The sequence below is a fragment of the Mesoplodon bidens genome, assembly GCF_964165515.1.
Source record: "Mesoplodon bidens genome assembly, chromosome: 20".
In the NCBI taxonomy this organism is placed as follows: Eukaryota; Metazoa; Chordata; class Mammalia; order Artiodactyla; family Ziphiidae; genus Mesoplodon; species Mesoplodon bidens.
The window spans coordinates 7808406-7833769 of NC_138181.1; the positions used below are offsets into that span (position 1 = coordinate 7808406).

The following is a 25364-nucleotide window of genomic DNA, read 5'->3' on the forward strand; positions in this document are numbered from 1 at the left end:
AACACACCATTGTAAAGCAATTATACTCCAATAAAGATGTTAAAAAATGTACTTTAAAGGAAAAAAAATGATAGAGCAAATGGGGAGATGGGACCAGGAGAGCAAGAAAATATAACTGTGCTGCTCTCCTCTTCTTATTATAATTTTTCAACCAATGTAGTCTAAAACTAAAATATGAGGTAAAAATACATAATGATTCCAATATGTTCTGGTTTGTAAAGTCACTTTTTTAATTTTAGAGGGATCTTTTATAGCACAGAAACATGTTCTCAAAGATCAGCAATTTCTTCTGTTATACTTCAGATTCTCTTCTATAAATTTAAGTAAAGTAAAATTTAATTCTTTAATTAAAAATAGAACATATAGCATGTCTCATGCTTAATTACATTTCAAGCATGTCATTTTTCTATCTGTGTATATGCAAAGAAAGTTGCCCAGAATGTTCAATTAATGTTAAAAATGGCTAATTTAGGGAAGCAGGGCCAGAAGTGAATTTTTAAATAATTTACTCCTGGTTGTGTTCTACTGTTTAAACATCTCATAATAGCCACGTGTCACTTTTATAAACTTAAAGTCAGGTTTAAATTATAAAAGCAAAAAATATATATTTTGTTGAATTTTTAAAGAAAACATAAAAAAATGCTAACTATATAAAAATTTACAAAATACAAAAATTTATAAAACGGAGAGAATCCAAAAGAAGGAAATAAAGATCACTCATAGTTCCATATTCAGTGCCAACCACAGTTAACAGTTTCCACTCCTGGGATGGACAGGACTTCATAAAGACAACATCAAATATTGAATAATTAGCCCCTTATATTTTCTCCCAATACTCATATGGTCAATTTAACGGCATTTAGATATTTAATGGACCAGAGTTTACTTTGGGTTTTGGTGTGAAGTCAGAATTAAATCTTTTCTGCTGTTTGGTTAGTTGTCCTAAAGCCACGCTCTGAACAATCCATTCTCTGCTGGCCAACTTGAAATGCCACCTTTACCAAGTTCTGACCTGCAATTAAATACCCCAGGCTTGAGTACCCTCTATCATCCCAATTTTTCAGAGGCCTCAATGTGCTCGGAAGCCCCTGGTCCACAGAGCAGACTCCCCTGTCAGCCTCTGCTCAAGCGCCTTCCATCTGGGAAGCCTTTCTTGGCCCACTGTCCTGGTCTCTATTTCTATCTCTGTGGGACTAAGATTCTTCTCTCCATGAAGCCAGGTTCCTCTTATCCCTCCATCTGGTCCAGTGTCCGGTGCACACACAGGCCCTCCTTGTCCCCAAGGAACCAGTCTCCCTGACCACCCTCTCCTGCCCACGTGCTACAATGGGCATCTGAACAGTGACAGGCAAGAGAAAGGACCCCTGGATTTTTGTTTTTAAAACATTAACTAGAATGTCATTCATTTCACCACTTCCACTTTGGAGACTTGTAAAGTTTTTACTTTTTTCAACGATATTTCCCTTCCAATTTTATTCCTACTGTTAATTACTTGCCATCCTTGTGACACTAAGGCAATAATCAGTCATAATAATTAGTCCTATGCACCCAAGAGAATCCATCTTCCAGGCTCCGGAGTCCTGCAAGGAGGACTTGGCTGTCCCCTGAGCAGACAGCCCTCCGGTGGGGGCACCATCTCGCCAAGCTCAGATCTCTAGCGACCAGCCTGTGTGCTAAAGGGCCCTGCCCCAGGCTCCAGGCAGCTTCCTGGCCGAGGGAACTTTCTATACACTTGTACTGGGAACAGGCACACCAGCCGCTGGGAGTCAGGGTTTGCCTCCAGGCCTGGTACCCAGCCCTGGGTCCGTCCTCCCAGGATGGATGCTTCATCGGCCAGTGCACTCGGCCGGTCCGAAGAGAAGGCAGAGAGGGACACAGACCCACCCAGGGGGGCTTAAGGGAGCCACAGCCACACAGACACTTCAGTGCCGGAGCCAGAGGGGCGCTGCCGACAGTCGTGGGATCGTGCGCCGGGGTGTTCTCCAAACTGGTGGGGTGTGGGTGTGGGAAGATCAGCCCAGCCAGCTCCGCAGGATGTCAGGCTGAAGGCCCAGCTCCCAAACCCGGAGAAGACAAAGGCAGCCATTGCTTCAAAGGCCACAAGTAGACCCACTGGGTAGAAATTACAGGGAGGCAGACTTCAGGTGCAAGTAACAGCGAGCTTTCTACCCGGAGCTGCAGCCCGCCCTGGCACGCACGTGCACACACCACACACACACACCACACACACACAGCCGCATCAGGAGTGCCCCAAGGGATTCTGAACTCGCGGAAGACCAGGCCAGAGGGCCCCCCAAAGACTCTTGGGTTCTGACCTTAAAATGTAGCTAGAAAAGGGTTACTCTTTTTAGTTGGAGAAGATGTATTAAGGACCTATTTACAAAGCTTAATGATAGGGTGTAAGGAGGACAGGGGGACGAGAGCAATATAGCCCCTCCTAGTGACCGCAGAGCTGTTATCATCTCCAGGCCTGAATATGCTAGTGGAGAAGGTTCTGGAAGCTGGAATGAGACCATCTTGAGGGAAGGGCCATCTTGAGAGGAGCTGTCACCTTTGCTTGAAGGACACATTCAGACTGAGGTTACAAGACAGAAAGGGACACAGATACCTAAGTGCTGGGCTTCATTTACTCCCATCTCTGAAGCCTGGCCAGAAACGGGTTACTCTTCAAATGTGTTCATTATCCAGAATTTTGAGAAGCATCAACTACACACTTACACTGAGCCTTACCGGCTTTTAATAAAGTGAATTTAACGATAAAAGATTAAAAATAAGTTTGATCTTCCAATATTTATCATTAGGCACACATGACGTTCTATCTTTAAAATAAGCTGGCTAAGTCAGCTAGCAAATTGACCTCAAGCAGCGTGTGAGTGTCGTCCACAAGAGTGTAAGATCCGACACCACATCGTCAGGAGCTTGAAGACACGTGTAAAAACTACACACCGCATCGGAACATAAAACCCGCTTAAATCTTCTTGAGTAGCTACAAAAATGAGTGCTGGGAGACTTCTCGGCATAATTTTACATGTAATCTCCAAGGAGACACAGGTTAAAATTAAAAAGCCTCTGACTGAATGCATTCCAGCCGCTGCCAGGGCAGGACACCAAAGGAAGCCAGGCGGCAGCCGAGCACACAGGTCCACGGCCACGCGGGTGCCGGCCTTTTGGAGGCTGGGAGGGGCCCAGTCCAGTGAGGGGACAGCATGGCCTCGTGGTCCCCCAACTGCAGTCAGAATGGCACCCAGCAGGCGTGACCCTACAGATCCTGATGAAAACCCAATCCTCCTAACCTTCGCTTCTGAAGGAACATCTGCTTATCTGGCAGCTTTCTGATTGCTTTAGGGAAAGGCAGATACAACGATAAACTTTACAGGAAGAAAACAGAGTCGAACAGGGAGAGACAGGGGCCTTCACGCTGGGCAGGGACCAGGGAGGGATGGGACGCGCCATCAGCGTTTCACACACACGTGCCGACAGGCCCACCTGAAATTCTGCATGAACTGCCGGAACTTGTCCACCCTCCTGGCCAGTGGGACGATGACATTGACCAGCGTGCCGGCCATGTTCAAATCCTCCTTCTTCACCTTCATGATGGGGCCAAACGGTCGGAACAAGACAAGGCGTCTGAACTCGTGCTTGTGGTCCCCTCGGAACGTGAGCTCGTACAAAGTGCCTTTATCCTTTTCTGTGCGGTAGATTCCTGTTAACAGACACAAGGAGAGACAGTTCTAAAAATTCACCGTGGCCGCTGAGTGTTTTTAATAGCCAGGAGCTAGCACAAAATGCCTCACGTTAAAAAATTAAGATTAAATCTCCACACCTAATACTTATTAGAAAACTCAAAATGCTCCCACTTAAATCGCAAAAGAAATGGAAATACCATCAATTTAAAAATCAGTTATGAAGACCTCAAAAAAACACACGGCAAAAAGTTTGTAACGTTGTAATTCAAAAAGAGTCATGTACCACAATGTTCATTGCAGCTCTATTTACAATGGCCAGGTCATGGAAACAGTGTAAGTGCCCATTGACAGAGGAATGGATAAAGAAGATGTGGTACATATATACAATGGAATATTACTCAGCCATAAAAAGAAACGAAATTGAGTCATTTGTAGTGAGGTGGATAGACCTAGAGTCTGTCACACAGAGTGAAGTAAGTCAGAAAGAGAAAAACAAATACCATATGCTAACACATGTATATGGAATCTAAGAAAGAAAAAAAAAGGTCATGAAGAAACTAGGGATAAGACGGGAAGAAAGACACAGACCTAGTAGAGAATGGACTTGAGGATATGGGGAGGGGGAAGGGTAAGCTGGGACAAAGCGAGAGAGTGGCATGGACATATATACACTACCAAACATAAAATAGATAGCTAGTGGGAAGCAGACGCATAGCACAGGGAGATCAGCTCAGTGCTTTGTGACCACCTAGAGGGGTGGAATAGGGAGGGTGGGAGGGAGGGAGACGCAAGAGGGAAGAGATATGGGAACATATGTATATGTATAGCTGATTCTCTTTGTTATAAAGCAGAAACTAACACACCATTGTAAAGCAATTATACTCCAATAAAGATGTTAAAAAAAAAGTTTGTAACGTTGGATACAAAGCTGCATTTATACTACTCAGAGGCATTTAAAAAAGGACTGTAAGGAAATATGTCAAAATAAGACTGGCTGTGCTGTGGAGCAGGGTTATGTGTTTTTTCTTTTCTGCTATTTATCTACATTTCTGCAATATGATAAGATACATACTTTAATATTATATTTAATTTAAGAAGTGTGTTAAAATGATCTCTGAGAAACAACAGTCATTTCAGATGAAGTGACCACAGTGGTCCATTCGGGTCACTGGGAGCCACTCGGGCCGCTCCCATGGGTCATGTGGCCCCATGGAAGCTTCCGGAAGCACTAAAGCAGATGGCATGTACAGCACCAGCACAGCGGCAGGTGCACGTCTTACGTAACTTCCCCTCTGGGAAGCAGCACAGCCAGTGCCACAGAGCCAGCCTACTTGGGGTGACGATGGGCCCCCCAAGTGTTGCCGTCACTGGAACTCCACTGTCTCATTGCTGGGCGGACCGTGTGACCCAGCACTTCGCTCAACCATGGGATGAGGCTCCGCAGGCCTGACCAGACGGAACTTCCCCACCTCGAGAGCCAACCATCCCCTGGGGCCTAAGTTCCACACCTCCCCGTGTCACTGGGCTTGTGGGTGTTTTCCTACCGGCAGAAAAACCCATCCAGTTCGACAAGTCACCAGAGAAGCGTCCTCGTCTCTCTTCTCTTGACTGGCCAGGATTTTTCTTCCTCCTCCTCCCTTCCTCTGAGCCCCTACTTTGGCTGGGACGCACCCTGGGCTCTGAGTAGCTACAAAGGCGGCTCCACAGAAGGCATCCTCCTGGGCTCGCCGGTTTCCAGGCCTCTCCGAGCCCTTCTCTGTTCGTCCTCACCACCCCCCGCTTCTGTGGGGACCACAGGTCTGCTGCACAAACACCTCTGTTCTTCGCCTTCCAGGAGCTGTTCACCCCACACCCCCGGCTCTGAGGCCTCTCTGATCTCCCTCCAGGGCCGCAGAGAGGAGCCCGGGCTGCGAATCTTCCAGGGGGTCTCACCTCCCACCGCCCGAGGTTCACATGCACAGCCCGACGCCGGCGGCTCAGGGACTCGAGGACCTGGGCGCAGGGCTACGAGGATGGGGCGGAGCTCCCCCCTGAAGCCCCCTGGGCTCCCCAGTGCAGGTCGGGGAAGCTGAGAGAAGGTCTGCCGAGCTCCTGCTGGGATGGGGTCCCAGCATCCCCACCGGGACCACCCATGGGAGAAGGGAGGGGCACTTCTCACGAGGCTCGGAGGATGTCTCTGAAAAAGTGAAGTGGTTCCATTCGAAGCCTGTTCACCCTTTCAGGCAACTGGTCCTCGCAGAGGACATGGGCTCTTCCCACCTCTGCTGCCCAGAGCAGCTGGGCAGCCACCAGCTCCCAGGGGCCCAGGTGAGGTGGGGCTGAGTCAGGAAGCAGTCGGCTCAGTTAACAGCATCTCTGCTAGACGGAAACACAGCTGTGAGCCGGGGCCAGCAAGTATCCCTGCTCTCCACGGCAGCCCCCGCGCAAGGCTGCTACAGCTGAACCTGCAGATGACAAGTATGCGGGCCGGGATGGCTTCTCAGAATTGGAGTCATTTTCTTTCTCAGCACCAGGATCAGAATCATTAACTTTTTAAAATCTACATCCACAAATTTGAAGATGCAGGTATGCCCCTGTCTCAAGAGATGGGCGTCCATTTATAAAGAACCAGAGAACGTAGCAGTTCTTATTAATAATGATTCCTACAACCATGCCTATGGGGAGCGGCACCAGCATCCCGGGGGACAGGAGCGGCCTGCGTTCCTGGTTCCCGGACACACCCTCCCCCACCCCTGCGGGGCCACCAGGAGCCAGCAGGCCAGCCTGATCTCACCCACAACTCCAGCTGCTTTGTCGGCATCACCTGCAACCTGTGCCTTGAAACGGCTATTACATCAACAACTTTTTAGCCTATTTCCCCCTACTCTGCCTAATTCAATTCATTATGTCTTACAAACCTGATTTTAGATCCCTTAATCCCATCTATTTTAAATAAGTTACTTAAAGCTCTCTTGCAGCCTGTGTCCACCAAAACCCAGCCCCAGCCCTCGTCCACCACACCCACAGGTACATCCCCCCACCCCAGTCTCCTTGTGACATAAGGACAGAGCCCGCGCCTCCTGGAAACCTTCAGGGGTGGAAACTCGGACAGCCTCCCTCTGAGAGAAAGGGAGCAGGAGCACCGCGGCGGGATGGGGTTTTCAGCCAACGGGCTGCACGCACAATGGCAAAGGCAAAGCAAGCTGGCCACGCGAACACCCCCTGGTAATATTCTATAGGGCAGCATCACTCTTATCCACTATGCAAATGAAAGACCAAAAGAAGGGCTGGGCTTCCCTGGTGGCGCAGTGGTTGGGAGTCCGCCTGCCGATGCAGGGGACGCAGGTTCGTGCCCCGGTCCGGGAAGATCCCACATGCCGCGGAGCGGTTGGGCCCATGAGCCGTGGCCGCTGAGCCTGCGCGTCCGGAGCCTGTGCTCCGCAACGGGAGACGCCACAACAGTGAGAGGCCCGCGTACCGCAAAAAAGAAAAAAAAAAAAAGTTAAACACAGAATTATAATCTGACCCAGCCATTCCACTTCTGGGTGTGCACCCAAAAGAGCTGAAAACAGAGACTTGAACAGACACTTGTACACACATGTTCACAGCAGCATCATTCACAGCAGCCAAACGTGGCAACAACTCAAACCTCCACGAACAGGTGACTGGATGGACAAAGCGTGGTCTATACATGCAACGGAATATTACTCAGCCTTAAAAAGGAATGACATTCAGACACATGCTACAGCATGGATGGACCCGAAAACATGAGCTAACTGGAGTCAGCTAGACAGAAAAGGACAGAGGCTGTATGACCCCCCTCGTACGAGGAGTCTAAAGTAGTCAAATTCACAGAGACAGGCAGTAGACTGGGGCTCACCAGCGGCTGGGGCAGGGGGAGGGGACTTAGTGTTTAATGGGCACGGAGTTTCAGTCCGACATAATGAAAACGTTCTAGAAATGTGTGGGGATGACAGTTACACACAATGTGAGTGTGCTTAATGCCAATGAACTGTACACCTAAAAATGGTTAAAATAGGGAATTCCCTGGTGGTCCAGTGGTTAGGACTCCGTGCTGTCACCGCGGAGGGCGCGGGTTCAATCCTGGGTTGAGGAATTAAGATCCCATAAGCTGCGCACTGTGGCCAAAAAAACAAAAAAAAAAGCTTAAAGTGGTGAATTTTACGTTATGTGTATTTTACCACAATAACTGCTGTCCTGTGAAAAGGCCTGGCACTTTCTCAAGACACAGGCCCCCCCTCACCCCTTCTAAACAGGACTCTCCTCCCGTGGGAAGATTCCCAGACTTTCTCAATCCCAAGTGATTGCTCGCTCCTCCAGGCACGCGGATCTGTGAGCTTAAACACCTCTGTGTGGAGCTGCTCTCCTGGCCCGTGACGCACGTGCCCCCGGACATGGCCTAGTCCAGCCTCTCATTGTACGGACGAGCTGCACACTGAGACCCGGGGAAGCTGTTCCTCCCTCGAGGTCGCCTTCCGTACCCAACACGAACCCCTCAGAGCCAAGGAAGAAGCAGCAGTGTCTGAGAAGTCAGACAAACGACATAAGGTCTGTGGTAAAAACCACGGTTCATAGCTCCTTTACCCTCGGATACCCTTACTGGCCCCCTTGGAGCTTTTCTCTTTCTTTTACACATAGCTCTAACAGCTGCTAAATAACAATTATCTGAGTTCAGAGTCTACGACACATTAAAAGTAGTAAATTTTGAAAAGTGGGGGGGGGAGGATTTTCATGAAAAAAAAAATTTCCAGAAAAAGGAGAGTATAGGCGGAAAGAAAAGGTGTAACAGGCAGAAATGCTGACAGTACTAAGTAGTGACAGGTCACCTCCTAACAGCACAAGGGCGACAGAATGTTATTATTATTTTTTAATTTAACAGAAATGTCTGGGATCATCTAATATAAAGAAAAAAAAAATACTCCACCCATGTAAACTGCCTTTGAAGACATCACTGTAGGAGCCTAATCTCCTTAGTCTGTTCAGATAGAGAAACTGGGACATACCTGAGAAAGATTGTATTTCACAACGGTAATTTTCTACTATTGTGGTGCTTCAGTTATCTAGAGAATTCCACTTAGATGAAACGTCTCATTCTCAGGCCACGTGGGATAAGAAGACATCATCACAGTGCCATCTGTTGGCAGCTCTATTTTCTTAGGGAAAGTAGCAGACATTTGACATTTGTGAAAGACTGCCGTGAATCCCCAAATGCTCAGAGACTACAATGTAAATAATTCTCCCCATGAAGACAGTAAAAAGTAACCACTTTATAGCTTTCCTCCTCTGCCAGGTTACGGGACGCCTGCACACACCTTGTTTCTCCTGCATCACAGGGCATCAGCTCACAGCTGCTTCTGTACTCGTCCTGACTCAGGTTCATCACCATTAACTTTCACTAAACATTTCTTTTGATAAGAAACGTCTGCACCGACTGATGTCCTTGCTGAAACAATTAATGAATCCCCTTTTTTATTCCTATTTATTGCATTTGTTCATGCTGTAGATCCATGCAGACAAACTCAACACTTGGTTCTTTTTTTCTCTTTAATTATTTTTCTTTATTTATTTTTGGCTGTGTTGGGTCTTTGCTGTTGCGCGCGGGAGTTCTCTAAGTTGTGGCGAGCAGGGGCTACTCTTCATTGTGGTGCGCGGGCTTCTCATTGCGGTGGCTTCTCTTGTGGAGCACGGGCTCCAACACTTCGTTCTTAATCCGTCAAGAATTTCTAAGAACCTCACTTACTGAGGGCTCCTCCTTACTTCATCACTGATACTGGCAGTTGACTTTCTTTTCAGAGCCATCTTTTCCCCACAAAGCTACAGATCAACTCCATGAAGACAATCATGTACCTGATACTAAGTGGGAAGCGAAGTGTTACGATCCCAGCGCAGCAGTGGGCTGGGCTCCTCGCCAGGTGTACCACCAGCCACGCACAATTCATAGTCACATGACATGGTTATTTTTACTCTTATTGATTTTCCTTATGGGTATCATTCACCATGGACTGTGTTCTCCATTAGAGATATAAAGAGGGTTGTGATAAAAATTTAAAAAAAAAAACTGTGGGGACTTCCCTGGTGGCACAGTCGTTAAGAATCTGCCTGCCAATGCAGGGGACACGAGTTCGAGCCCTGGTCCAGGAAGATCCCACATGCCACGGAGCAACTAAGCCTGTGTGCCACAACTACCGAGCCCGCGTGCCGCAACTACTGAAGCCCGCGTACCTAGAGCCCGTGTTCCACAAGAGAAGCCACCGCAATGAGAAGCCCGCGTGCTGCAACGAAGAGTAGCCCCCGCTCACTGCAACTAGAGAAAGCCCACATGCAGCAGTGAAGACCCAATGCAGCCAAAAATAAATTAAAGGTTAAAAAAGAAAATCACTGTGCTCTCAGAATTCACGTTCTAGAGAGAAGGCAGAAAGGGAGCAGAAAGGAGGGCGTCTCCACCTGCTGAGGGTGTGGACAGGCTGACAGACGCTATTTCACCAGAACTGGAGACTGGGCGTTTGCCAAGACTACAAAATCAGAGAGAACATTCCACAGAAAGATAACAAAGGTATTGAACAAACAAAACCAACTTGTTATGTTTGGCAAACTTGCAGCAGTTCAGCCAGGCTGGGGTACAAGAGGCAGGTGCAGGAGGTGACGCTGGACAGTGGGGTAGGGCACAGCACGCTGGCCACCAGGGCCTCCTAGGGGGCAAACCCTCCCCGCGCTCAGGGGAGAGGCGAAGTGGCGTTAGTGCCATAGCCTGCCAGCGGGGTGGATGGAGGACAGGGGGTGAGATCAGAGCACTGAGGGAAGAAGCCCTGTGACTCAGCAGGAAGCTGAGACAGCGTCAGCGAGAGGAGGACAAGTGGCAAAGGCTGGAGAGAACCGGTCTGAGGTGAGAGGGCAGGCGGGGGGAGTGAGCTGCAGGTGAGGCGAGGCCTATGAGCTCAAGTCTGAAATGCTGCCTTGAGGAGCTTGTGTCTGACGCCCAGCAGACGGGCCCTTTGCAGAGTGAGATGCCCCAGCGTTTGGGGGGCTGCGGAAGTGTGGAGTGTGAGAAGAGGGGCCCCGGAGGCAGGTGCTGCGTAGCCAGCAGGGAGGCTGCCAGGTCAGGCCCAGGACGGGGCGGCAGGGAGCTCACGGTGGGCCAGGGCAGCCCAGCGCCCGCTGCTGCGTCAAGGTCAAGTAAGATGAGGACGGGGCAAGCCCACCGGATGGCAAGCGGCCCAACGGTGGCCCCGGCCATGACGTTCCCGGAAGCGACAGGGTCTGGAGCAAATCTGAAAGAGGGTGAGAGGTCGAGTGGCGGGAGTGAGCTAGGTGAGGAAGGCATCTTGCTTCTGTGTCCTGGAAGTTGTCAAGCTCCTTCCTGCGCCAGGACCTTTGCCCTTTCCTCCGCCTCTGCCTGGGATGCCTCCTCAGGCTGGGCACCGCCGGATCCTTCCCCCCTTGTAGATCTCGACCCAGATGCACCTCTTCGACGGGGCCGTCTCCCGTCCCCTCGGTCCCCTCTTCCACGCGCCCTGTTCTAGCGCCGTCGCCGCCCGTTACCTGAGGGTGTTCACCCTCCTCGCCCCTGTGCCCCCCCATAGCTGAGCTCCACGGGAGCCAGAGCTCTGTTTCTGCGGCACAGAAGGCGGGTGGGGTGGGGAGGTGCTGGGTAAGGAGGGGCGGACCCAACCGAGTGGCAGCCGGAGGAACTCAGAGGCCTGGGAAGTCCTTCAAGTCCTGCATGAGGACTTGAAAAGCAGGAGAAAGAACAAGTGCGTCACGCGCTGAGAGGAAGGAGCCAACAGAAACAGGTCACGAGGACACACGGACGGAAGGAGGGCTGCGGTGGGGCCCCACCCAGGGAAGGACCAGGTCTGGGACCGAGAAGGGGGCAATCTACCCCCCAGCACAGGGCAGGAGGCCAGCAGGGTGCGGGCCACGCAGGGGTGGGACGAGGAGCTCAAGGAAGCACGAGGACCAACGTCCAGTTTCTCCTGCAGCAGGAGGAAGGCCTGGCTGAGAATGGGGGTAATAGGGGCGACCCAGGCCGCAGGGCGAGAGGGGTCCACAGCCGGGCACGAGGGTGCAGTGGGCCCCCGTGAGCCCCGGCAGAGCACGTGCACGAGGGGACTGTCCCCGGCAGCTGGAGGAGCAGGGCGAGGACGGGGAGACAGGACTTGCGGACCCAGGCCGGCTCTGCAGGACACACGTGCAGGGCCAGGGCGTCGGCACCGCCAAGAAAGTGGCCGAGGGGACTCACCGGGGTCCGGCCGAGGGTGCGGGGGAGAGCCGAAGGCAATGCGGGATCGGAGCGGGGGAACATCGGGCCAAGTGAGCATCCGCAGCTCGGGGGCCGAGGTCAGAAGTGACAGCGGTGCCACGGGAAAAGGCTCCTGAGGACGTTTAGGTTTCGTGGAAAAGTGGGCTCCCGGGGAGGCCAGGCTTCCACGCTGGCAGGACGGACCGCAACCCCACCGTCTCCTCTCCACCCGAGCTCTCACTCTGCGGGGACGGGGTCTCAGGGGATGCACCCCTGTCCTCCCTCTAGGGAACCAACGTGGAAGCCACACAGAGCGACGCTGCCGGACTGAGCAGAGTCTGAGGGGCCTGGAGCGGGGACCAGGCAGGGGGTCTCAAGGCTCCAGAGCAAACCCGGGGACAGGAAGTCGGACGCCGTTATCACACTTCCCACCAGCTGCGGACGGCACGTCCAGGATGTGGGCGAAGCAGCAACTCAAGATAGAGCAGCAGCAAGGCGCAGGGGTTAAGGGTCAGAGAGCAGGGCACGTGTGACCTCGCCGTTCTTCTGGGGACCGTGAGCTATGTGTACACGACTACTCGTCCAGCTCACCCCGAAGCAGAGGCCACGCAGCCCAAACAGCTGTGCCTGCTCGTGGCTGCTCAGACCATGTTCACAAATATGACCTCGATGCGAAGGAGGCTTCCAGAGGGTCCGCCCTTTACCACGTCCTTTTACAGACGGGAGAATGGAGGCCTTTCCAGAAGGCAAGTGAGTAACCTGTTCCACGTTACGAATGACACGCTGCTCACAGGGTGACAGGCAGGACGGCTGTGAATCCAAGAGCCTGTCATGCTCAAGCTCTTAAAGGTCAATCAACCTCACCATCAAAACGATGTTTACAAGTCTTCTTTCTTTTCTGTTCTTTCTTTCTTTTTGAGATTGACTTTTGAGAAGAGAAAAACATCAATAAAGATACTTCAGAAAGATAATAACTGTCCAAAGTATATCAGAAGAGTCAGTCTCAAGACTCACTTTTAAAGATTGAGATAACGTATTATGGATTGATACCCTGATACCACTTTCCTCATCTTCAAGAAACGGGATCAATAAAAATACAGCCCTGGGCTTCCCTGGTGGCGCAGTGGTTGAGAGTCCACCTGCCGATGCACGGGACATGGGTTTGTGCCCCCGTCCAGGCAGATCCCACATGCCGCGGAGCGGCTGGGCCCGTGAGCCATGGCCGCTGAGCCTGCGCGTCCAGAGCCTGTGCCCCGCAACGGGAGAGGCCACAACAGTGAGAGGCCCACTTGCCGCAAAAAAAAAAAAAAAAAAAATCCCTATTTCTTTATACGGATGTTGTGAAGATTAAATAAATTAACACATGTAAACATGCCTGGTACCCAGGAAACACTTAGTGATGTCAGCAGTGGTGATAACAAGAACGAAGTCATTACTATTATTATCAATACTATGACATCCTGCCCCTTTGCCCCATTCGTCGCTGACTGCATCACTGCTCTCAGTCGGATGGGTCCGGGCTTGGGCCAGCCCTCCTCTTGCTGTGCTGTATATCAACACTATGGCATCAAATATGCTTGGAAGCTGGATCCAATAACTCATTCTTTTAAGCCACTGTGGACCCAGAGACCAGGATTCTTTTTTTTTTTTTAATTTTATTTTTTTATTGGAGTCTAGTTGATTTACAATGTTGTCATAGTTTTGGGTGTACAGCGAAGTGATTCAGTTATACACACATACATACATACATACATATATATACACACATACATATATTCTTCTTCAGAATTTTTTCCATTATAGGTTATTATAAAATACTGAGGATAGTTCCCTGTGCTATACAGTAGGTCCTTGGTGGTTATCTATTTTACACATAGTTGTATGTATATGTTAATCCCAAGCTCCTAATTTATCCCTCCCCTCCTTTCCAACCTTTGGTAACTGTAAGTTTGTTTTCTATCTCTGTGGGTCTATTTCTGTTTGGTAAATAAGTTCATTTGTATCATTTTTTAGATTCCACATATAAGTGATATCATATGATATTTATCTTTTTCTCTGTCTGACTTACTTAGCATGACAATCTCTAGGTCCATCCATGTTGCTGCAAATGGCATTATTTCATTCTTTTTTATGGCTGAGTAATATTCCATTGTATATATGTACCACATCTTCCTTATCCATTCCTCTGTCGATGGACACTTAGGTTGCTTCCACGTCCTGGCTATTGTAAACAGAGCTGCAATGAACACTGTGGTATATGACTCTTTTTGAATTATGGTTTCCTCAGGGTATATGTCCAGTAGTGGGACTGCTGGGTCGTATGATAGTTCTATTTTTAGTTTTTTAAGGAACCTTCATACTGTTTTTCCATAGTGGCTGCACCAATTTACATTTCCACCAACAGTGTAGGAGGGTTCCCTTTTCTCCACACCTTCTCCAGCATTTATTATTTGTAGACTTTTTGATGATGGCCATTCTGACTGGTGTGAGGTGATACCTCATTGTAGATTTGATTTGCATTTCTCTAATCATTAGGATGTTGAGCTCTTTTCATGTGCCTTTTGGCCATCTGTATGAGACCAGGATTCTTGATATTCTGGTAAAAGGCCTGATGATATACAAACTAGCACATATAAACTCTGAGTCAAGGTAGATTCTTAGCAATATTGCAACAGAATTTTTTTACCCGTTGCTTGAGAAACCCATTTCTAATGTATAATATCAACTGGAATTTTCAAATCACTGACCTGTAGTTATCAGATACCACAACCCTTTATCTGACTACACCCCTACACAGAGGTGGTTAGCACCACCTGGCATCGTAGCACGCCTACACCCCTTCCATCATCAACACAATTTGAGCAGCCTCCTTCCCGCTGCGGACACGTCCAGGCCCTGAGCTGTCCTGACAGTCGCTGTGCTTGGCAGCACCTAAGCCAGAGACCCCGGTCTAACCCTGGCTTCACACTCACTTCACAACACTTTAAACAAGATATTTCACGACACCAAGCTCTTACTTCCTGGTCTTAAAAATCAAATCACAGGGTAAGGTCAAAGCATCCATGTCAACTGCTTTGTGCTTCAAGGAATATCCTAAGTTGGACCTCCTCTAAGCATTTATTTTATTTGGCTAACTTATCCAATTAGTCAGTGGTAAGAATTCATTTTAGCTTTACAGATAGGCTGTAACACTGAACCACTGGATATCTGGGGGAAAGCATGTATGTTTCTGTGGAAGTGCCACAAGACAGATCAACCACAGCAAGCTGAAGAGTAAAAGAATCAGAAGGCCTGGCATACAGGTCACCATTTTCTACCACAACAGACACTGGTCCACCTGCATTTGTCTTTGCTGGTAGGAGCTGGTCAGCCTTAGAAAAGGCAGATTCTTGGCCCCCCCCACCAGACCTATTAAATTGGGGAACCACTGGTTTACCCCCAAACTGATACCAACATTAGACAGTAAACACCAGAAGTAGCCATTGCAATAAATAATAATGTTCTGAATCGATGGAGCTTTGTTGGGAGGGGGCTGTGGTCAGAGGCCCACGGAGCACAGCTTGGCCTGTGACCCCCGCTGCTTCCAGGGTCACAGAAAGGGAGAGGAACTGAGGCCACAACAGCCTGGAAAACTAACACGGAAAGAAAGCACTTTTCAGACCCCAATCCTCTTTTTTTTCTATTTGAACATCTCCTTTCTAACATGAGAAAGTTTGGAGCCATGGCCCAAACGTTAGCAGTATTTTAAATGAAATGTGAATAATGAATCACTTCTTGCAAACACTCTGGGGCCACAGAGGCAGAAGGAAAGGGAAGAGGCTGGTGAGTGACGGGTCACGCTTCTGTGAACCGTCAACCCAGTCGCTCCTTCGCTCCACGGTCCCGTGATACGCACCTTCCATCACGGTAACAGACTAGAGCCATGAAGGTGAATAAGACCCCGGCCTGCCTGGAGAGCACTGTGGTCGGGGGGTGGGGGGCGGTGAGAAGCCCCTGGCTCTGTCCAGGAGACGTGGGGACTGAGTAACGGAGAGGAGGTGGACGTGTCCACGCAGAAAGCTTCGGACAGTCCTAAGGCTGGGAGGGGGCCAGGTGGGTTCCCAGTCTCCTACACCTGTGAGTCACACCAAGGTCGGACCAGTCATGACCACACAGGTTATTGGTTTTACTTGGATCCTGGTTTGTGGATTTTCTTTTACTTTTTGATAATCATTCTAGCTAAAATATAACAATCTCGATCCTAAACTGTAAAAAAAAGTATGTCCTAATCACCATAACGGGTTGTGAAGAAAACCCCGTTGAGATTCGCTTTCTTTTAGAAGAATGAATCCTATGCCACACTTTCTTCCCCATCCTTAGAAACAGACATGGACACACACTTCAGCTTGATCACCAGGGAAACGCACACTGTGAGGAAGTGAACATGCTTCTCCTCTGGGGTGAAGACCACACTAAGAAACAATGGAACACCGACCACTGGGAGCTGTGAAGTCTGTCACCCAACAGGAACATCCCGTTTAGTAAAACAATCTGCTCAGAACGCCGAGCTATGTGTCCGTCACCCCGTGAGGTGGCACGTCATAAAGGGACACCTTAGATGAAAGAGCCAGGGACGTTCTTACACAGACACTGCCCCAGGAGAAAGAGACACTGAATTTAATTCCAGTCAACAATTAACTTGCTCTATGACTTTGGACAAAGTCAATTCTCAAAGCTTCAGGTTCTCCAACTGCACAGGACACACAACAAACAGCACATGACTCACTGCGTCCGTGAAATCACAATAAACCCAGCGAAACACATCTTAGGGTTATGAACCTCTAGAGAATTCCTACAGCAACCTTACTCACATAGCCTGAAACTGACCTACTAGTCAAGCATAAAGTAATTCCACAGCATATCAAAACAAGGTGGTCTGTTAGGCTATGCAGTTTTCAAATGATAGTTAATATAAATTTTTTTTTTAACTTAGAGAATGTAAAAGAACAGATACCACTTAACCTATCCAGGTGGAAGTACTCCATAAATATTTTTTCTCAAGTATGTCATGATCCCCAAATTATCTTACAAGGTTCCCATCAAGGGAGGGCCCACCCCCTCGAATCTGAGTGGGCTTGTGGCTACTTTGTCCAGGAGAGGACCATGGAGTGATGTAGCTGCTACTTTGTTTGCTGGAACGTTTTCTCCTGGAGCCCAGACCACCACGTAAGAGGTCAACTACCCCAGGGTCGCCTAGCTCCAGGGACCGTCCTGGTGCTCACGTCACCACAGCGCAGCTACCAGATTTGCAAGGGAAGGTACGTTTGGGTGATTGTCTCCCAAGGGTTGAGTCACCCCAACCTTCCCACCTTCCCCAGACGTGGCCCCAGACGAGCTGGAACAGGGACAGTCATCCCCACTGGCTCCTTCCTGAACCCTGGACCCAGAGAATCTGTCAGTATGTGAAAATGGGGGTCAAAAGCCACTAAATTCTAGGATAGTTTGCAATGCAACAGTAATAATGGAGTAAGAGCAACTGATAAGGGCGTGCAGACACGAAAATACACCATGCTGGTCACCACGAGCAGATGCAAACACTGCCAGCCACCGTGACTGCAGTATTACTGACATCCTCCTGTGACACACAGGGCACATACCTGAGCAGACGGCCACTTGACCTCAGCAAGGAGCTGCACACAGGGAGTCCCCAGATGGGACCAAATATTCCTCAGAAGAAAGTTCTGGGTCCACCAAACACATGAACAAATGGGCATTAGCTGAGTTTAGCTGAGATGCTAAAACCCCATGCAATTAAGTGTGATCTCAATAAATTTAGGTTAGAAAACTTTTCAAGAGGATAACATCAAACTTTTACTTTGGCCATAAAATCATGCAAATAAACAAAGATCCCTTGGTCAAGTACCCACTGACAACTGTTGTTAATTTCCTCTCTTGGTAAGATCCGTAAAAGAAAATGCACCCTGGTTATGTAAACTGTTAACTTGGGAGACAAACTTTAACACATCATAATTACCTCAAGTCTAAATGGCCTAAATATACCAATTTTAAAAAGGAGATTGGCAGAGTGGATTAATAAAAATGTAACACAACTCCAGCTGTTCACAAGAAACTCACTTCAAATTTGACAAATGACATGGATAAACTGAAAGAAAAAGAGTGGAGAAAGATGTACCATGTAAACATTAATAAAACAGGAGTGGCCATATAAGATAAAGTAGACTTTAGAGCAAAGAAAATTCCTAGAGACAAAGAGGGACATTATAAAATGATAAAGGGATCAATCCACCAGGAAGACATATTGATCCTAAATACATACACACCAAACAACAGAGCCTCAAAATACATAGAGCAAAAACCAACAAAGCTGAAAGGAGAAACAGACAATTCCACAATTATAGTTGGAGACTTCAATCCCCTTGTCAGCAACTAATAGAACTACTAGACATAAAATCATAAAGGATACAGAAGAAAAAAAAAGGGGGTACAGAAGATGTGAACAATACAGTCAAGCAACAGGATCTAACTGATGTATATAGAATACTCCACCAAACAACAGCATGATACACATATTTTCCAAGCACCCATGGAACATTCAATAAGATAGACTATATCTTAGGCCATAAACAAACCAACAATCTTAAAAGAAGTGAAATTATACAGAGTGTGTTCTCTGATGATGATGAATTCAAAGTAGAAACCACTAACAGAAAAACAAGGAAATCGCTGAACACTTGGAAATTAAACAACACACTTCTAAATAATCCACGGGTCAAAGAGGGCATCTCAAAGAAAGTAAAACAAAGTATATTCAATTAGATAGTTAACTTGCTGTTTAAGGTTGTTAGATATAGAAGAGCTGGTGTTATAGGACATCAACCAAGAATAATTATTTTGAAATTGATTTTAAGTCATTTTCTTCTGACAGCATTACACAGGTCTGTTATCTGTTAAGCCACCCCTAGTTCACGACAATGAAAGTATGAGTAAGGGCCTGGCACGCTGTAGGGGCTCTGTTAATGCCTACTGAATGAATCAGTGCTTGGCTTTCTCTCCGTGGACTGAGAGGCAGGAGGCAGGAGCACAGACCCCAGGGCCAGGGCACCTGGGCTCAAGTGCCAGCTGTGTAATCCTGGGCAGGCGACTGAAGTCTTCTTTGCCTCTGTGTCCTCGCTTGTAAATACGCAGGAATGTAATATAAGACCCGTCTCATGGGGTCCTCGTGAGGACTGAAGTACACATAGAGCACTTAATACACAAAATGCTTGAAGCACTCAGTTAAGTGTTAGCTAGCGTATTATTTGGAGAGAAGGAAATGACCAAATGAAGGTCATGTGCTAGTTACAGAGACAAGGTCAAATATATTTCATAACGTTCCACAAAGAGTATCACAACTTCCAAAGACCAGCATCCAAACGGGCACGGGCTTGAGAACTATTACCTGGAAGGGTGTTCCAGCTCTAGGGCTGGTGATTCCTTCAAGGCAGTGGTTCACAACAGCGGCTGCACACTGGGGTCAACCGGGGAGCTTTAAAAACAGCGATGCCCACACCCCGCCCCTAGAGATCCCGATTTAGCTAGTCTGTAGCGTGCCCTGGATTCCCTAAGAGATTGCAACGTGCAGCCAGGGTTGGAAGGCACTGCTTTAGAGACTATGACGTCAACGCTTCCACAAGCCAGTGATTTCCGAATGGAGCAAGGCCATCGCAGGAGCCGGGGGCTGCACTGCAGAGCAGTTCTAGGAGGTGAGTAAGGACAGGAACGATGCCCCCTCCTCCACCCTGAACCACTCTGACACTTGACTCTAAACTGCACCAGGAAAGGAGCATCCCGGCTGCAGGGGCCTGGTGTGGCAGAGGTTTCATCCCTTGGAGGCCTGACTTTCACGTGAACTGGTGTGAACAATCCCGAAAACAAGAAGAGCTTCCCGCCCTCACTGCTTGTCATCCTCCTTAAAATGGCCGTTCAGTACGCTGTGTATCTTCACCAAGTGTGTAATGATAAGGGGCTTGAGAAGTCCCGGGTTTCCCCGTTTTATAAAATCCACTTTAGGTTGCCAGTGTGTGAATGGTGGACATTTCTGTGAGAAGAAATGGAGGGGGAACCCTGGGGGCACAAGGACACCATGAATGCCTGGAGACGGCTTGTCTGATGGTGTTTAGACATGGAATTTGCATGAAAGCCCCACAGGGTAAAAGTCTTATGCATGATGGCTACTATGGGATGTGGGTTGTCATGGTGAGGACATGCAGCTGGGAAGAGATAGGAAAAAATATCATCCTTCAGGACAGGGACCCATCTGTAAAGCTTGTGCAAAAGCTGCCTTCTGGGCCCAGGGTCCCATCCGTTCCAATAAGAATGGAGGTAATCACAGCTGTCACTGACACAGAATAAGACACCTCAAGGGCCACAGCTATAAAGAAGCTCTTACAGAAGCAGGCGTGAGCTTCCCTGGTGGTGCAGTGGTTAAGAATCTGCCTGCCAATTCAGGGGACACGGGTTTGAGCCCTGGTCCCAGAAGATCCCACATTCCGCAGAGCAACTAAGCCCGTGTGCCACAACTACTGAGCCTGCGCTCTAGAGCCCGCGAGCCACAACTACTGAAGCCTGCACACGCCTAGAGCCCATGCACTGCAACAAGAGAAGCCATCGCAATGAGAAGCCCGCGCACCACAAGAGTAGCCCCCGCGAGACACAACTAGAGAAAGCCCACACACAGCAACGAAGACCCAATGCAGCCAAAAATAAAAATAAATAAATAAATAAATATATATATATATATATATAAAAGCAGGCGTGATGTAAACAAAGGAACGACAGATACCTGATAGCAGAGCCTTAAAGAGTAATTCTCAGGACTGCAGGCGTATTTTCTCAAATTCGAATTATAAATACCTACAGCAGTGCATATTTCAGTTGCCTCCTTCTCTAATTCCAATTAGGAAACAAGTATATTTTATATAAACCTAGGAAAGAGCAGCGATGCTGAAACTTCGTGGTCTGGAGGGTCCGGCGCTGAGAAGTAAATGGGTAGGCACTTAGCAGGAGCTCAGGAAACATGTGCGGACAGGGGTGACCTTAGGGGTTGCCATGTAGTCAGGGATGTAACATCATAGGTCTCTACACCCCCAAACTACGGCATAGGGCAACACCCAGGTGGACCTGGGAACCGCCCTGGGGAAAGAGAGTGCAAAACTGGGGACACACATGCATTCCTACGGTCAAAATTCATTTCCACAACCTCAACGCCCAGCTCAGGAGCTGGAGCACAGAACGCACTCAGCACACGATGCCATGTGATCAGGCCATGCAGTACATCACCCAGCACCGATGCCCCAGGAGGAGGTCAGAGTTTAAGTCAACAGACAGGTACCCACCACGCTTTACATGCAAAGCTAAAAATTATCAAGGTACAGGGATAAAACCATGTTTTCTCTTCCCAAGGGAACTTTTAAACACACCTAGAAGTATTCAAAATAATTTTCTCAGGGTATCACAATGCTGGCAGGAGCAGAAGGGATCTTTCTTCTATTCACTACAGCTGCCTGATAGGGCAGAGGCGGACATCTAGTTCACACATGAGCTCTTTTCCACCCAGCTCTAAGGATCTTATGTCTCTCTCTCTCTCTCTCTCTCTCTCTCACACACACACACACACACACACACACACACACACACACACAGCTCAGAACAGCCACTGCTCCATTTCTTTCCTCTCCTTCACTGCTCAGCATCTAGACCATGACTGCCAAACAGAATTTTCTGCGATGATGAAAATGTTCTGAATCTGTGCTGTCCGATGGCTACTGGAGACTTGAAATGTGGCTGGTGAAAGTGAGAAACTGAATTTTTCATCTGAGAGCATCTTACCTTCCATTTGAAGTCGCCACCTATGCGAGTGGCCACTGTGCTGGTAGAGCCGTTCCAGGTCACGTCTGTGTCCGAGGACTCCATCTCTTCCCCTCCCTTTCCTCCACCCACTGCGACCTTATTCCTGTCCCACCACACCACCGAAAACGTTCTTGTTGGCCCAGGGCATCGGTGACCTCCTGGGGCAAATCCAGGGATTCTGTGAGTTCCTATCTTGCCCTGCCTCTCACCAGCATCCCACAAGGATGCCCACTGGCTCCATCAAAAACTGCCTCCTTTCCTTGGCTTTCAAGGTACCAAATTCTCCTGGTTTTCTGCCAACTTCCTTGGCTGTTCCTTTCTAGCCTCCTGCACAGGTGCCCTCCCTCTGCTGGTCACTCAATGTGGGTCTTGGGTGCCCAGACTTCTGGTCTCAGGTATTTCACCAGAGCATCTCACTCCGCTCCATAGACTGGATAGACCTCTGTAGCTCCAGACCTGATTTTTGTCTTGAGCTCCAAACCCATATTCCAACAGTCCTGACCATCTCCCCTCACGGGTCCCAGAGACACCTCAAAGTCACCACCAAAGCTGGGCTGACCATCTCCCCTTGCTCTTCCTCTTCTGAGGAGCAGTGAATGGTACCAGCATTAAAGGAGCTGCCCAAACCTGAGGTTCAACCTTAACCCCTCCCTCTCTATGCCCTGCCTGGCACACAGTGAGCTTCAGCTAAATGTCAGGTATTACCATCATGGAATCAATCACCATCTCTGGAACTGTCCACATCTCATATCACCAATTCTGCTAGCGCAGATCAGCTGGCATCACCCCAGCCCCGAATCACTACAACAGATCTCTGTCCCTCTGGGCTGCATCCCTCTGATTCCTCCTCCACAGAGCAGCCAAGTGATACTTCTAAATCCTGACAGTATCACCCTTCTGTTTAGCCCCGTCCAGTGGCTTTCCGGTGTCATCAAGGTCAAGCTCCCAGGCATGCAAAGCTAAGGCACTTGATCATCTGGTTCTCAGTGACGTTTCTAGCCTGATCTCAACACACCTGACCCCAACCCAAAGCTCCAGTCAAAATGGGTCCAGCCCATGAATTCACCCAGCTCTGCCTGTCCCCAGGGCTCTGAATATCTCCACGCTGGCCCTGGCCCCCCACCTCCAGTCTGCCTTCCCCCAGTCCCCACCCAGTTGCCATTCATCCCGCAAGACTCAGCACAGAGTATCTCTTGCAGGAGCCAGTCCTCCCCACGCCCTACAGGAGTGGGCTTGGTGGCCTTCCTTCTATGGAATCTCGCCACTGTCAGTGATGACCTGTGGACTTGGCTGCCCATCTGGACAAGGGGCACTAGCTCATTCATCTCTGTTTCGATGCCTAACTCGTCAGACGTACTTAATACGTGCTGAGTGAGTGAGATGAAATATGCAGCAAAGAGCATTTATTTCAATGTTCTGTCCTTTAACATAAGGAATATTATTGACATTCTCATTCCAGGGGTCATTTCTCCTGGCTGCAAGACAGTCTAACCACACGCCTTCAGATTTCCAGATACCAAAGATGACCAACTTTATAGGCTGAAATTTGTCCTCCAAAAATTCATATCTACCCACCTCCGGGTGTCTCAGGATGTGACTGTGTTTGGAGACAGGACCTCTAAGGAAGTGATTATGTTACAGAGCGGCTGGTGCCCTTACAGAAGAGATTAGGACACACAGAGACAACACAGATGTGTGTGCACAGGAGAGACTGTGTGAGGACAGGGCGGGTAGGTGGCAGCTTGCAGGTCAAGGACAAAGGCTTCAGAAGAAACCAACCCTGCCTACACCTTGATCTTGGACTTCCAGCCTCCAGACCTGTGAGAAAATGAACGTCTGTTGTTTAAGCCCCTCCCCCATCTGTGGTACTTGTCGTGCAGCCCTGGGACCAACGATGACCACCATCAGTTACACGGGGTTCTACCTTCTCTGAACATATCGGGCTTCGTGTGTGCGCACTCGTGTGTGTACTTGTTTAGGAAACCTATGATCAGAGTACGTTTCTTATCATTTTCTCAAAAACAAGCTTCATGTAGTTTAGACACGAGAAAGACATCTGCAAGTTGCAAAACAGACCTCTCTTCTCCCCCTAACATACACACACATGCACACGAATGCACACGTGCGCACACACACACACACATGCACGCTCTGCCCAGAGTCGGCCCATCTTCGTCAACAGCAGTGTGCCCTCTGGATGATCAGGCTGAAGTCCCCGCATTCATCCCCGACTCCCCTATTTTGCTCGTCAATCCTCCGGCCAATGAGCCGCTTCCATGCTCAAAATACACCCAGCATCCGACCACTGTCAACCACCTCCCCTGTCACCACCCTGCTCCAACCACTCCACCTGTGCACGGTCCCCGCGACAGCCCCCGACGGTCTTCGGCTTCTACCCACCCCACGGTCTACTCCCAACCCAGCATCCAAAATAACCCTTCCAAAGCTCAAGTCAGACCATGCTACCCTTCAGCTGAAAGCCAGCCAGGCTCTCCCCATTTCACCGAGGCACGTTAAGCCAAGTCCCCACGATGGTCCGTGAGATGCGGCGCACACCCCGTCCCCCCCGGCTCCATCTCCCCTCTCCTCCCCCACAGCTCTGCCCGGCTCGCCGGCTGCCCACACCTCCCTCCCGGCACCAGGCAGTGCCAGCGTCCCCGCCTGTCCTCTCTGGACCCCTCTCCCTCCAGGTACGTGGAGGACCAGCTCCCTCGCCTTCTGCACGCTTCTGTCCACCTGTCACCGGCTCAGCAAGGCCTCGTCTGACCGCCTTATTTCAGACTGCAGTACGCTCCCGGGCAGCCCACCCCTCCTCTTAAACTCCTTTATTTTTCCCCGCTAGAGGGGCCTGTCTTTACTTTTGCCGCATAATTTGCTCCTTTAGGTTTACACTGACTCTCTTCACCAGCTGGAATGTAAACTCCAAGAGCCAGGCTCCGTGTCTGGGTTTCCACTTCTGGGCCCCCAGTGCCTGGGATGGCGCCTGGCACACGGCAGGCTCCCAGTGATGCCGCGGGATGAACGGGAACGGAAAGGCTGTCTGCTGTTTCACCCCTGTGCGAACGTCTTGGGATTTACCACACTGCGTCAGGAAGCCCGGGTAAAGAGAAATCCTTTCACCATTATTTCTGGGGAAGAAAGTTAACCTATATTCAGGTGCCAACTCACACTTCTATATGATGCTTCCTTTCTGAAGTTATTACCTCATTTTTTTCCCCTCAAGCTGACAACTCTGAAGAGCTTAAATTTTATTTCCAAAAGCTTGTGCTTTAACATTTACCTATCATCTGCCCCAGAGACTTATCTATCAGGTTAATATTTGAAAAGCACTACGAAATAAACTCTATCTTAAAACACAGTATTGCTTTAGAAAGACAAACGGTTTTATTCTGACACCCCAAAGTTAGGACCATTCCACCTCCCCACGGTAGCTGTGGGGCACTGAAATAAAAGAATGAATTTACTTTATTTCCGCTCTTGCTTGGTCCCACTGGTCCCACATCCCAAGAGCACTGGCCGCCCAGTCTCGTGACACAGAGGTCTGGACACAG

At 49.1% G+C, this 25364-nt stretch overlaps 1 protein-coding gene across 8 annotated transcripts in view; it reads right to left on the bottom strand.

Annotated features, from left to right (window-relative positions):
- Positions 1-25364, bottom strand: part of CSGALNACT1 (chondroitin sulfate N-acetylgalactosaminyltransferase 1) — a 328764-nt gene that overhangs the window by 43942 nt on the left and 259458 nt on the right. For all 8 annotated transcript variants that reach the window (XM_081221110.1, XM_081221111.1, XM_081221115.1 and 5 more), the window contains one exon: positions 3487-3703. In XM_081221110.1, the coding sequence (XP_081077236.1) occupies positions 3487-3703 (217 nt within the window). The remainder of the gene's footprint in view (positions 1-3486; positions 3704-25364) is intronic.